The following is a 15,866-nucleotide window of genomic DNA, read 5'->3' on the forward strand; positions in this document are numbered from 1 at the left end:
ACTTTACTTTCCAAAAGTACGAAGGACAATCATACAAGCCGTTAAGAGAATACTGAGGGGAGTGTTGCACTAAATAAAAACACGTTTTGTGTATAAGAGTTATCAGAAGGGCGTAACTCAGGAATGACTGAGTATATAAATTTGGAACTTTCAGAGGATGATAAGGAAGATGAACAAAAAGCCGATATTTGCTTACTATCCCTAATAATACAACAGCCACCACTACTACTACCACCACTGCTACTACCACACTCCTCCATTTACAATATTACCACGAAATTTGGACTAAATCAGAAGACTCTATGCGCATGTACATTGTCAAAAAAGCGTATCTTAAGAATTGGTTGGGGTATTAAGTTTGACCTATCAGAGAATGCTTAAAGGGGAAGACCATCTGACAAAAAGCAAGATTTGCATGCTATTACTAATAATACTATCACTGCTTCATTAACTACTACTAATAGTGCTACCACTACTTCACCAACTACTTTTATTGCAACTACCTGTAAGTCTAAGAGTATTGAGGTAAAAATTTCAAGCAGTAGATATAGATGTTCTGCTGACAAAAGGCAATACGATAGAATTACTGCTGCTACTAGTATAACCGCTATCACTACTAATTTTACTTCTAGTAATACCAATACTACTAATTTGACTGCTATTACAACTATTCTCAAGGGTACGGAGGTAAAATTTTCCACAAAATTAAGAGGGGGAAGGTGAACTGAATCACAACACGCCGCCTGTGTGCCAGTTGTCCAAAGGGCATAAAAGCAATATATTAGGAACAGTGTGTGAAGTTGAAACTAATAGGACTTGTTGCTAAGGATATTGACCGAACCAAAAGAAAACATTTGCATCATAATGCTACTGCTTATACTCATGTTAATGCTACTGCTACTATTATTACTACTTCTACCACTACTACTGCCACTAAAGCAAAGGCTATTAAGGCGAAAAATAAGGCTATTAAGGCTAAAGCAAAGGATATTAAGGCGAAAAATTATGATACATTGAAAGTTTAGGGATATAAATCGAAATACACTGTGGATACACAGGTTCTCAAGAGGACGTATCAGAAATGCTTCAGGAGCGGTTGATGACATTAAGTTGAAACTTACAGCGTATGCCGAAGGGAATGTTGAAGATTCCAAAGGTGCTTTGCGCATACTGCTACTAATACTACTACAAATATTGCTATGAACCAAGCTAAGAGCATTAAGGTGAAGCTTTTAATGAATATTTAGGCAAATGTTGAATTAAACCCAAACAAACTATGAGCGTGTGGATTTCGAAAAAGATAACAAAGCAGTATCTCAAGAATAACTTACATTATTAAATTAGACCTTAAAGGGTACGTTGTGGGGGATTTTTAACTAGCCAAAGGGCATTGTGTGCATACTATTAATACTGCCACTACAGTTGCTGTAACTGATAATGAAAAGAGTATTAAGGTGAATCTTTTAGGGAATGTTTAGGGAAAGTTTCAATTAAATGAAAAACTACATGCATTCAGGTTTTCAAAAGAGCAGGATTCCAGGATTTCTCTATAATAGCTAGAAATATCACTGAAACTTTTAAAGAAGCTATTTTGATTCAAGATTAAAAGTTCTAGTGCCCTTTTTAAGAGTAAAAAGAGATAATAAATAACTGAATGAAACTCAGAACGAGCAGACATTAGCATGAGTACGGCTGACAGCCCCCATGCCTTTTCAAGACCAGAACACAATTTGCACTTTACTGAAAGCAAAATACATTTTAAATGTTTTCACATTTTTTACTTCAATAAATAAATAATTATTAAGACTTTAAGGATTACATAACTGTTTATGTGTATTAAACTGACAATACATGCTATTATTTTTTTTTAAAGTAAAGTACAAATTATGTTCTGGTACTGCGAAGGCATGGGGGTTGTCAGCTCAACTCATGGGAAATTTTGCTCGTTTTGAGCTTAACTTAGTTATTTATTGTAATATCTACTCGTTTTAAGTTTCATTTTTTTAATGATGAATTGTGGTAGTTTTACGCTTGGAAGGTTATTCAGCTTTATTCCTGCTTATTTTTGGCTTTGCGGAGCTCTTTACATTTCTTTGAAAAACTTGTTTTTTGAAAAGTTTTTTAAATTAAAAGAAATACTTTTGCTAAACCTCTTCCATCAGCTGAATCATATGCTTGCTCATTATCTATAAAACTGAGGACTAAAGGTGCTTGATGACTCAGGCACATCTTAGTTGTTAACCTAAGAGTGAACATTTGGTTGACACATCCTCTACCCATACTAAACCGCCCTGTTCTTGTCTTAAAACTTTGTCTACAACATTTCTAAGTCTAAAATTATCATCATACTATATTATTTGCTAACTACAGAAGCCAGCCTAATGCCTCTATAATTACCACACTCACTCTTATCACCTTTTTTATACAGGGGTTTAATTTGGGTCTTCATAAAATTGCCAGGTACTTTCCTTTTTTCAAAAATCATATTCATATTCTTCTGTAACATATTTCTAACCTCATAGCCACCATATTTTTGAAACTCATTTACCACACTATCAGCACAGGGGGCGTTGTTATTTTTTATCCTTTTAGTGCTACCACTGATTATGCCTTGTAAAATAAATCTTCCTTCCTATCCAAGGTGGCATAAACTTATTCAATTTTTACTGTATCTTTTCTGTAACTCTCCCCCGATTTAGCATATTCTCAAAATTTTCTGCCAATCTCTCTTTAATTCTTTCCTTGTCACTAATTGTTGCCTCGTTCCTATCTTTAACTGGGACAAGTCCAGATTGACTACTCCTTCTCAACTTATTAAAATTCCAGTACAATATTTTACTATCATGCCGTCTAGATGCATCTTCTAGATCCTCAGCAACTTTATCCATAGTCTCCACTTAACAGCTCCTTAGTTCATATTGTAATGATTTCTCTACTTTCTGTATATTCCTCTTGTTTTCATATGGTCTATCACTCAGATAATTCTTATGAAAGCCTCTTTTCCTCTCTATTAAACATAAAGCAGTTTCACTAATATTCCTAGTTGCTCTCTTAATTTCCATCCCTAAGACACCATCAGTGACTTCACCAACTAATTTCCAAAAATTATTTCATTCATCTTCTACTTTTTTAACTTTTATGCTCTCCAGCTTAATATTAAACTTTTCCTCGAAAAATTCTCTCAAATTCTCAACCTGGAGTCTTCCAACGCCTTAGCTTCCCGGAGTGTAGCTACCCTTCCGAACTTTCAGCTTTCAATGAACCCTGATCACTACTAGATGGTAATATTTACTTTTAACATCAATAGCAGTACTCCTATATACCTAGTGCCGGACTTAGCTCCGGACTTAGAACCGGACAGCAAGAAGTCACAACATGGTTTCCAGCACTTGACAATGCTCATCTATCAACAAGAGTCAAAACTTTGCACAGACAGCATCAAGTCTATTATCTCAGACTCATTATATATTCATTCCTACAAATATTATGTTACAACGGGGAGGCAAATCATAATAGATAAATTAGCTCGGAAGATGTTTTTTCAGCACGAAAATGCCAACAAAAACATTCCAAACTCAGGCGTATTATCCATTGATCAGAACCCTCTGCGAATGCTGTGTCGTTTACTAGACTTTAATTTCCTTGAGAGGTGCCACATCTCAAGTGGGGATAGAGTTAATCGTAAAGTCCCAATTATTACGGGTACCCCGACAGGATCGAGGCAGCCCTTTGCAGAGGTCGTTGTACATAGATCTGGATCTTACGCCCCACCGTAGTTGACTTCCTATCAAGGATTCTCCTATGATGGTGTTCTGCGTCACCATAAAATTTAAACTATTGTGGGGGGAAAGTCTGTAATTCAAGTGACGTGTCCCGACAACGGTGGGCCCTATTGAGTGTACATTTGAGGGGCCTTCTTTCTCCTCCATCTGTTTTATGGCTCTTGGGTGAGGGTGCCTCAGTTTCTATTATGAACCCTCAGGGATAATGTCCCCTTTAGTCTACGCCTTCTATGGAGGTACCCTACTTATTTGTATCTTAAATGTACTGCACCCATTATTATTCCATTGATAAAACAATTTTGATTTTATGTTTCAAATATGGACAAAATAAACTGAATTGATAAACTAAATACTCGCTATTGTCTAAGAACTGCAAAGAACTGCTGTATTAAACTAAGAATTGCAGCCCAGGATTGAAGTGTAAGCTGGTAACAAACAAGCTGAAGAGCAATTCTACTACTTACGTCAGAACTAAGATTAGAATTTCTCCCATAAGGCCGCTATTCATGATTGGATAGCTCTGCAATTCACAAATTGTCCGAAGAAGACAGGCTCTGCCATCTACTCCCATTGTTGAAAGAACAGACTCTAAAGAGCGAAATATTTGTAACTGATCAGTTTCAGCCATACTCCTAAATAATAAATATAGTAAGTAATAAGTTGAAAATAATTAAACACATTGATTTGTATCAGTATCAGGTGGTAATTACATTAGAAATTTACTATCGTAAGCAAACCAAACTGTGCTAAAAGCAAAAAAAAGAAAAAAAAGAGGGACTTGACCTGATTCACACTTTTATTTTCATGCATAGCTGTATGCGTTATCAATGAAATAAAAAAAAGTAAAAAGAATAGCCAAATCTCAAATCCCTCTACTCAGTCATTAAGTCTAGCAAATTAAACAAATTATGACAAGGTTTAATTTGTTTACTGATAGTATGTATTTCAGTATAATCTAATTGGGGGAGACCTGGGTGTCCTCTATGGTCCTTCTTAGGTGGCTGCCTCACACGGATGTTGAAAACGATTTTTTCACAGTGGTTTTAATAGTTTTCCCCGAAAATCAAATATAAATCAAATAATCCGTGGTAATAAACTGTAGGTGAAGAACGACTCAGGCCAATAGTAACCGAAATTCTAACATTAATTTTGTTTTCACTGCTAGCGGGGTACTGGAACATTATAGAAAGCTGTTAAATGACTCACTTTCAAGGAAATCGCTACACCTACCCGTTTTGTAATACACAAAAGATGATGTCAAAGTGAAGCAATTTTTTGACATAAAACTGTTTCTTCGTATACAAGGTGAAGAATGGCATCATAATCGTGGGTTACAATCATAAATGACGTTATAGTAAAACTATATGATGACTTTGGTTGCAACTGGGCTTCGTTCTTTACTATATCCAGCAGAGAAAAAGCCGAAAGCTTTTTTCCTGTGTGTAATCTGTATTCATGATTGCAGCGGTAGTTTTTATCATGATCGATTTAGCCAATGAGTAAAATATATATATGCCAGTATGTACAAGCAATAATACTTAGTTTACTGTATTTAATTTCAATCACTGCCATATTATGTTTTAGAATTAACTGGTTGTTTGTTAGTTTTGCTTGGACAAAAAACCAATATATGGGTCGTAGAGTGCCCATTGTGAGTCTCATTGAGAGCCTAGGTTGAAATAGGAAATTTTTTTGAAGTGCTAAAATTACCTTTAGCGTGAACAGTGAGGATATGAGAAAGAAGTAGCCCCCCATAAACAAAATATTTTCTCTTCATTATATGTTTTTATGTTTCTTGTTACTTTTCTGATAAAAACGACTTGCTTTTTTAATTTCAGACATACAGAACTGATTATTTTATGTTTTGCTGGAATACTGAGGATGGAGTCCAAGGTGTACTGCAACATATTGTTACGTGTCACAGTGCGTGGTTTTAGTATCCCCCCCTCCCCCCCAAAAAAAAAATCAATAATAGCATCAAGATCGGACAATTCAATAAGAACCTTTTAAGTGTCTCACCATTTTTGACTATTTAGTGTTTCGATTTTATTATCAAGAAATTCCAACAGACGAACACAAACATATAAACAAACTTAAAAGTAGACAAACAGGTGTAAAAAAGTATAGCCCGAAATGAAAGAAAATAAACGTGAACTATTGCAGATGACTTTAGATCTGAGGGTCCTGATTCAGAATTTCTTACACTGAATTTATTGCATCTTTGTTGCAAAGTATATTCCCTCTGGGGTTGTCACAGTCCAGTTCTTTAATTCATACCACTAATAACGATTCACTGCAGCAGCAAGCGTTGTTGTGAGAACAGCATTATAGTGGGTTTTTACTTGGTTTCCCATATAATTTCCTAAGAGTTCCAAGGTAATAACCTTATCTGTTCCAGGGATATTTCACAGGCACCCTTTTGACAGTTTGGGTTGATAATGCATCTTTTGATTTAGTTTATATCTACTTCAACTTTCCCCGGAAAAATCAACTTTATACTCTATTCTGTTACTAAGATATTTCATCTTTTGAATTTTAACAGCCCACTTGCACTTAAACTCTTTTTGATTTAGTTTAATATTCATAGTAGTAGTGGTTTAATTTCAGTAGTAATAGTTCCAGTAGCAACACTATTAGTGGTCGTGGCAGTATAAGTAGCAGTCGCAGTTACGGTATTTATCGTAGAAGTTGTAGTAATACTAGTAGTAACTGGAATTGCAATTAGTTGCAGTTACTAGTATTCACAGTCAAAAGCAGTCGCACAAGCATCTGTAGTAACTGTCGTAAGTACTTGCTTTTGCAAGTAGGTGTAGTTACTGTTAGTTACACTCACAAGGAGCCACAGTCCAAAGCACTAACAGTTGAAGTCATAAATACTGGCAGTTACAAGCAGTCGCAGTCGTGAATAGTCATAATCTTGAGTACTTGCAATAGCAAGGAGCTTCAGTCGCAGTCACAAGTATTCACAATCGCAGTAGTTACAGTTCAAGTCGCAAGTGGCTACTGTCACAAGTGGTTTCAGGCACAGTTGCAAGGAGTCAGATCAATTTATTTTTATTTATTTATATGACTGGGAAGGGATTTCTACCATCTACTGCTTGTAGATTCGATAATTTATGGATGATAGAAAATAAATTTTACCTGAGAAGTCTCGTGGGGGCTGACTACTATCCCAAAATAACTAAATATTATATTTCTTCTAGTAAAGCCTATCTGCTTCGAAATTTTAATTTTTAGCATTTTACGTTTCTTATTTTTTGAGTTTCAATAAAAAAAAACCTTTAATGTGAAGATTTCACTTTTTATTAAAATTTAAGGACTTAAATAAGATTTTTCTTCAAGCGAGGCTCTCCTACTTTATCGATTTTTCATTTTTTAAGAATTTTCAATTTTTCTGAATTTCAATAGCAAAAAGCGATTTTCCTCTTAAAGATTCAAACTTTTTAAGAATTTCGGGATTTAAATATCGCAATTCTTCAAGTTAAACCTTTCTAATTAATTTTTCTTTCATTTTACGTATTAAGATTCTTTTTTTGTGAATTTCAATAGAAAAACCCTAATCAATATAATCATGTCAAAAATTTGAGATCCATAGAAAATTTCAGCATTCCAATATCATATTTCTTCAGGTAAAGCATTTTCGCTGCATGACCATTTTTACTTTTTTTTTTGCAATTTTCTCATCTTCTCGAAATTATATGGAAAAAAAAATTTATAACGAAAACTAAAGATTTTTTTAAAATTTAAGGATTTACAAATAAATTTCCTGCTTATTTTAGACATTTGATTCTTTCAATAGCAAAGCAACAGGATTCCTATTTTCTGATTTTTGCCAATATTTTTAGGGGATCTTCAATTTTCATAGTAAACTTTTAAAGGATGTTCAATTTTCTTTTTCAGGTTCTGTATTGTGACGAGAAAGAAATTTTACTAAGATTACTTTTCAGATTACTTTCTTCTATAATTTTTGGTGTTTTTATAAATTTTTATTCCTGTGGTGTGTTACTTATCTGGGGATATTAGAGGTGTAACAAACTGCGGTGGGAATATGAATGCTGACTTTTCCTTTTCAAAATTGTTCTAAAGAAAAAAAGTAAGGATTTAAAAATCAAATTTCTTTAAGAAAGGTCTTTTTACTGCAAATTTTCTTCATTTTGTAACAATTTACGATTCTTAGTTTTTGAATTTCAATAGAAAAGCCTCTTTTATGTCAAAAATTCAAGATTTCTAAAACAATTTAACATTTTTCAATAACACATCTCTTCAATTTCGGTTTTTCTACTTCATCTTTTTATTTTTTTTTTTACAATTTACAGTTTTGTTTTTCAGATTTTAATAACAAAATCCCCTTCCTGTCAGAGAATTCCAGGTTTCTGAAAAATATTTAATATTGAAAACCATATTCTTCAGGTTAAGACAATGTACTCTATATATTTTTCGCCCTTTAAACAATTTTCTCTTTTTTCCTAGTTTTAATAGCCAAAAAGCTTTCATGTCATAAATTAAAAATTTCTAAGAAATATCAATTTCAATATAGGATTTTTTCAAGTAAAGCCTTTCTATTTTATATATTTAATTTGTTTTAAGAATTCACGACTAATTTTCCTAATTTTAATAGAAAACATCCTCTGATGTCAAGATTCCACTTTTATTTAAATCCAAGCATTTAAGTGTCACATTTCTTAAGGTAAAACCTACCTACCCCATGTCTTCTTTTTATTATTAACAATTGTTTCAAAATTTCAAATAAAAAAAACCTTTTTCATGTCAAAACCTCCAAATTTTAAAGAACTTTGGGACTTAAATATCATACTTCTTCAAGTAAAGCCTTTTTACTTTTGTTATAAAGTTTTAAAAAGTTTTAAGTTTTTTTTCGAGGCTTTTCAAGTTCTGTATTGAGATGAGAGGATTGAATTTCGCTAGAGCAACGTTTAATATTACGTTTTTGGATAAATTGTGTACTTTTATGAATTTTTACCCTTTAGCGTGTTAGATTTCAGGGTATACTTGACTTGTGATTAATTGTTGTACTTAAGGTGTTTTTTTGTTAAAATTCTGATTTTCTCTTGTGAAAATTGTAAGGAAGAAAAGTTATGAAATAAGAAGGCTTTACTTAAAGAAATGTGATTTTGACATTTGAAATTTTTTTATATATTCAGAATATTTTGAGGGAAGGAGGTTTGCTATTGAGACTTGGAAAATATAAATCATAAACTCTCAAAAGGGAGATAAGTTGTGAAGCAGAAAGAACTTGCTTCGACAAACTTGATATTGAAATAATGAAAATTTTTAGGAATCTGGAATTTTCTACATGAAAACGGCTTTCCTGTTGAAATTTGAAAAATAAGAATCTTAAATTGTTAAAAATGAAAAAAGTAGGAAGAAGAAAGGCTTTTCTTGAGAACTTTGATGTTTAAATACCATAAATCGTTAAAAAATTCAAAAAGAAAGATGTAGAAAAACCTTAATTGAAGATATGTGATATTTAAATCCTAAAATTCTTAAAAGGCTTGAATTCTCACATGGATGTGTCTTACTATCCAAATTAAAAAATTACAGAATATTGTTAAAAAATAAAAAAAAAGCATGAAGTAGAACGCCCTTACTTTCAAAAATCGGACACTTAAATCCTTGGATTTAAGGAAAAGTGAAATCTAGACATGAAAGGGTCTAGCTATTGAAATTTGAAAGATTGTATCACCCAATTGGTTTACTGTCCACCGTAGGTAAAGTTTATGAATGCGTCACTAATAATACCCTTTACCTATACCTCGAGTCATATCTGTTATTGGCAGATACGCAATATGATTTTCACAGAAAATGACCTACCATAGACTGTCTGATTGTGCACTATCAAGAGAGGGTTGAGATCCTTTCTCAGGGGGCACAATATTCGCCTTCTCTCCTTTGACATCACAAAAACCTTTGGTCGTGTATGGCACAAGGGACTTATTTGTAAACTGAAGGCCTCTGGAGTTAATGGTTAATAATTTGAGGTGCTTGCTGAGTTTCTTCGTCAACATTCATTGCATGTTTTCTTCAACCGCACCCAGTCTTATTAGGAGTAACCCAAGGAAGTATTCTTGGGCTAACTCTCTTCTTGGTGTTCATAAACAACCTAGGGGACAACCTTGTGAAGAAACCTCACCACTTTGCTGATGACACGACAACAAAAACGTCAATTGCTAAGGACGAAGATCCCAGCCACAATGAGCTACAGGCAGACATGGGGAGAATTGACAAGTGGGCAGATGAGTGGCTTGTCAGTTTTAACGCTTTGAAAACGAAAGAAGTCCTAATTTCTAAATAAAGAAATACTTATTTTTCTTAGTATCATGCATGGTGCTAAATATTGAATAAAGTTAAAACTAAAAGTCTCGTTGGAAAGAAATTTAATTACCTCAAAAAACATTAAACACTCGTTTTGAGAGGGCAGGGCTGCTTCTCACTTATAATGCTAGTCTTAGCATTTTCACCAAAAAAATGTCAATAAAAAGATGAAGCAATGAAATCTGAATAGATTTTAGATGGTTTGGCCGTGCATGGTGGATGGTAGGGGGTAACAAAAACTTTTCTTAAGAAGTTCAAAAAACTTGTCTCATTTTTACAAAGAGGGATTAGATCAATTTATTGGTTCTTCATGGTTAGGAAGGAAATCAAGAATTACCATGTTCACTCATAATAAACAAAACTCTTAATTAGGGAAAATACAGGTACAATTTTGTCCTGTGCGACAATGTTATCTATCTTGGAAACACCAAATGCCGTATAGGTTAAACTTTTTTAAAATTTTGTTATAAAATAAGCTTTCCTATGGATTTTAATATAATTTTCTTAAGGTAAAGCCTATTGCTGACTTTAGGCGGGAGCGAAGCTTGACCCTCCCCCCTAGGTACAATATAAAATCTGTCAACGCACCTCAACGTGGTGAAGGGATGTAAACATTGCTAAGCTTCACGCCGAGCAAGGTGATGACTAAAGCGCTGCAGGATGACCTCAAGGAGTGGTGCCCCTCGTGGGAATTATTTCCTATTAAACGACACAGCATTTGCAATGAATTCGGATTCAGAGATAATTCTTTTGGGTTTGGTCTGTTTTGGTAGGTGTTTTCCTACTAAAAAACTTCTTCCTAGCTAAATTATGTACTATGGGTTGCCTCATCATAGTAGTGTAATATATGTAGTCAAGAATATATAATGAATTGGAGGTAATAGGCTGAGATTGTCTGTGTAAGATTTTGACTCTTGTTGATAGAAGAGCAAGGCCAAATGCTGAAAACCATGTTACGACCAAGATGGGCCCAGAACTCAAAAACCCTACATTCATGGAGGTCCAAGTTACTTCTTGCTGTCTGTTTCTAAGCCGGCTTAAACGCTTCTGTGTAGACTTGAAAAGATGGGCTAGTCGCTGTCCTGCACTGGTCCTGGAACTATTGATTTGTCAATGACCAAATAATTTCAGTTATTTAAAGAATATGAAAATTGCAGCTTGGAATGTTACAGCGTTAAAAAATAAATATCGTATCAACATTTTCACTGACGACTTCAGACGCTTTAAACTGGACCTATTGGGAGCTTCAGAAACTCATATCCCAGGGGTAGGAAACATGAAACTGGGTAATATAGAAATTATTTAGTCAGGCAGGAATGACGGGGCACATTGACAGGGATTAGAGCTCATGATGAATAAAGGGGATTCTAAGTGTTGTTTTTGGCTGAGAAAAAAAAAAAATAATATGCTAGTCACTCATTTTATGACTAAAAAGTGTAGTGTATCAGTCATAGTTGTGTATTCCCTTAAAGGATCGACTGACAGAGATTGTAATGACTCAAATTCATTTTATTTACAGCTGCAGGAACAGACCGATAGGGTCCAAGGTAGAAATACGGTGTTTTTATTATACGATGTTGATGCCCAGGTCGATAGAAATAGGGATAGATGGTATCTTAGCCTAGGTAAATTGTGTGTTGGAAAAGATAACAATATAGGCTACAGACTGCTGCTAATTTGTTGGTATAGCATTCCAGTTATAACCAATGCAGAATACAGAATTTGGTCATAGAATGGAATAGAACACAGTATTCCCATGACGATAAGACAGCTAATCTTATTGATTATGTTATTGTAGACCGAAGACTGAGAGGTTCATTATAAGATACTAGGGACACTAGGGTATATACGAGGGCTGTTATTGATGTTAAAAGTAAAAATAACCATCTAGTAGTATCTAGGGTTAATTTAAAGCTGAAATTTAGGAAGGGTAACTATCTTCTGGAAAGCTATGACGCTGGTGTAATCCATGATGAGAATTTGAGAGAAATTATCTAGAAACAGATGAATGCTAAACTAAATAGTTTAAAATTTGAGGATGACGAAGATGGATGGAATAGCTTTAGGAAAACAATCTCTGAAATCACTGCTAGTGTCTTATCGAAACAAGTTAGAAACTAAGCTAGGAACTCAGCTAGTATGGACATACTTAAAATTCTTGAAATATGTAATGAAAAGCAAATACCACATACCACGTTTCGTGCTGTACGAGCCTGACAAAGTACCAGTTATCGTAGGGGAATCAAGTGCTACGCTTGATCGTAAAATTAAAGAACTACGTGTTAAATTCTGTAATTGCGTCCTGTTGAAGTGCAACCCCAGCCTTCTTTGTCTCAAGTCCCCACACAATGATACAAACTCTCTTTTGCCGTTATATTAAAGAATCCACCTAAAGAGCTGAACGACCCCAAGGACTGCAAAACTTTTATTGATAATGTATGCGGTGACTTGAAGTTGGCGATAACTAAGCTTAGACAGGGAAAAGATACTTGGCGCCTCGTTGTAAAGTGATAAAAATGAAGGTAATGCTGTAACTAATGCTATCAAATCTAAGGACCACTTGCTAAAATTACAGCTAAAAGTTCCAGTGTATTATGGAACTCCCCGTTTCGTCACTGACAGTGTTGCTGACGGTCAGTTGTAGAACTTGATAACTAACTGTACCGAAGTCTCCTGTATCGGCAAACCTAGGTCCTACGAGCTTCAGTTTTCTCACCGAGAAGAATTATTAGCAGCCATTTCCCTGTCAGTGTTAATCGAGTATGAGCGAATCCCCATAGAGAAGTTTCTACCTCTCCCTCCTCGCTGCTACAACTTCCAAGCTTACGGACATGTTGCCCAGCACCGTAAAGCTCAAACTCGCTGTCTCGCTGTTCGCGCTGTGCGCAGACAGGACATTCGAACAAGCTGGAAAGTCTCTGTCAAATAAAATGCAGTGTCCGCTGTACAACTAGGCTGACCACCCTTGTTACAGCTACAAATGTTCTGTCGCACAGAAACTTATGAATACCCCAAAACGAGCACTGATATACGCGTTAGATCATGGAATATTAATGGAAGCATCTCAAAGAAATTACCCACATACAAACTCTATGTAACACGAACGACGTTATTATCTTACAAGAGCACCTTCTCACTCCCGACAGTCTATGTTTGTTGAGCACGATTGCTTCTACTGCCGTAATAATTCGTGCCGCTAGACACTCTGGGGATGGTCGGCCGACTGGGGGTAGTGCTATTCCTGCTAGAAGTTTCCTCATGCCTGAACACTTTCACGACAGTGACTATTTTATGGAAGTCAAAACTCAGAATTATGTGGTTGTTTCAGTGTATTTACCCACCGATTACCGGAATGCTACATCAGAAAGACAATTTGATCAATCCTGCCGCCTAATTAGTTCCCTCGTGTCTGATTATCAAGTACAATACCTAGCAGTAATCCTAGCTGGTGATTTGAACTATAACCTTTTTCACGACAGTAGCAGTCGTGCAAATATTCTGAATAGTGTGTGCCCTCAGCTCTTGGCCGTCGAGAAAACCCAAGGTTTTACATATATCCATAGCTCTGGCAGTACCTCTTCTCTGGACTTTTTCATGTGTTCCCCGAATGTAAAACCAGACTAAGGATCCTCACTTATCTCTACTTTCCAAAACTCAGACCGTATGCCTTTCAGTAATATATTCCCTGTTCAATTAATTACACCAAGGGATTCAAGCCCAGACAATGATAGTAAATGTCATAAATCCACCGATTGGCCTTGTGTAGATATGTTAATGTTCTGGGCTGTTAATGATTCTATTTTGATATAGATCGAAGTGCTGTTTCATCTATTTTTCCAAAAAAATTATTAACATTTGCAGAGAAGCAAACATTGCTGAATATTTACTGTGCAGAGATCGTTCACGCTCTACACGCTACGGAACGTGCTAGTGTACCCATACGAAGAGTGCGTTTTGGAACTGAGAAGATTGGTTGGTCAGGTGACCCCTACCTAGTTGATTCTTGTGCTAAATCGAAATTCTGGTTTCGTGTCTGGAAGGAGTGTGGTTTGCCACGGCAAGTTTTGGTAAATGAAATTTGTCTGAAAACAAAGAACGTTTCGCAAAAGTGCTTAGGCAGCACCAGGCTAAATCAGTAGCTGAAGCTGAAATATCAAGTAAAGCCACAAGTGAACCTAATTTCATATGAAAAGTTCTCAAAAGAGATAATTCAAAATCCTATAATGCATTCAAAGTTACCAGTGACCAGTGGTATGATTACTTTAAAAGTGAATTTTCCGAGCTTGATCCATCATTGTCAAATTAATATGAAAGGGAGCTTGATGGTTGCTTAGGCCAATCAATTGATGAGATCAGTTTTATTGTTACTCGATCTGCCGTTACTGAGTGCACTTCTAAGCTACAAAAGAAAACTTCTCTTGGTGCTGATGGCCTCTGTGCAAAGCATCTAAGATGTGGGTCCTCTCTCTTGATTGAGCATCTGTCCCTACTCTTTAAGATGATATATTCTAATGTGGTATAGTTCCAGATTTGTTCAGAACTGGAGTAATAGCCCAGGTATTAAAAAGGGAAAGCCCTCGGACTAACTTTCTTCTTTTAGGCCATTTAAGGTTTCACCGGTTTTGTGCAAAGTTTTTGAGTTACTAATTATTGACGAGATATCTGATAAGTGTTATAAGCTGCATAGCCAATTTGGCTTCAAGAAAGGAGTAGGCCGCGACCATGCTCACTGTTTGATTGCTAATTTACTTCTACATCCTCATGAAAATAATGAGGTATTACATTTTGCTGGGTCAGACGTATCTAGAGCTTTCGACACGGGTATACATATCTTATTGACTGCTTATAAGCCTGGAGTTAATATTTCTATCATCAAATCGATACGTGATACGTATAAAAAGCTAAATATCAGAGTTAAGGTTATAATCTCACCTGGTAAGGTAGAACTCACTCCTTCAAGTCCAGTATAGAGGGTATTAGACAGGGCGCTGTTACTTCTCCGCCCCTGTTTAATAATACTGTTATTGCGCCACAACAGGATGCTCTAACCAATTGTATATTTAAAGGTATTGATGTTTCGCTAGCTGACTATGCTGATGAATTCCTTGACATTAGTAGAACAGCCTTTGGAATTGAGGAAAATTTTCGAATTATCGATAGAAAGTATAAAAGTATTGGTATTCGATTTAATGAGAGTAAGACTGAGTTCCTGGTGTTCAATCACCGTTCAAATTGCCTGACAAATTTTCAGTTGGGTGAACATGTTATTAAAGTACAAGATACACTTGCTATCTGGGCGTACAGATTTGATCAAATCTTCGCACTACGCGTCAACTTTTGAAAGATTTTTTTTTGCCAGAAAATCTAGGAACGCGTATGGTTTACTAGTTGCGTTAAAGTTTAAATTTAACCACCGTATCTTATCTAGCGTTTATAATGCATTTGCTGTTCTGCATCTACTTGCCCTTGCACTAATTTTGGTCTCTTCTTACTGCTTCAGATATTAAGGATATACGGACGTGTTTCTACAGGTATGCGAAATAGTTGCCACGGCTGCCTCTCTGGACTAACAACAGCTCCCTATCCTCGTGGTATAGAGTTACTATTCCAGTGTCCGTCGTGCAGAAAAGAAATGATAGATATCGGAGGCAGACTATTGGTGAAAGCACCTCTGAAATTGTCCTTCGTTGATAATGTGTTTGTTCTTGCATATTATGGCCCTTATCTGTATTTTTTCTTTTTTTCCTGTCAGTT

At 35.4% G+C, this 15,866-nt stretch overlaps 2 protein-coding genes across 2 annotated transcripts in view; both read right to left on the minus strand.

The window, feature by feature from the left end:
- Window positions 1–15,866, minus strand: part of LOC148947365 (uncharacterized) — a 511,279-nt gene that overhangs the window by 216,200 nt on the left and 279,213 nt on the right. The gene's annotated exons all lie outside the window — the stretch shown is intronic.
- Window positions 1–15,866, minus strand: part of LOC148947367 (uncharacterized) — a 75,709-nt gene that overhangs the window by 34,608 nt on the left and 25,235 nt on the right. The window contains exon 3 of the mRNA XM_089095779.1: window positions 4,247–4,414. Coding sequence (XP_088951905.1) covers window positions 4,247–4,414 — 168 coding nt within the window. The remainder of the gene's footprint in view (window positions 1–4,246; window positions 4,415–15,866) is intronic.

The sequence above is a fragment of the Artemia sp. Qi Xiang Cuo genome, chromosome 10 (genome assembly GCF_049724085.1).
Source record: "Artemia sp. Qi Xiang Cuo chromosome 10, ASM4972408v1, whole genome shotgun sequence".
Taxonomy (NCBI): Eukaryota; Metazoa; Arthropoda; class Branchiopoda; order Anostraca; family Artemiidae; genus Artemia; species Artemia sp. Qi Xiang Cuo.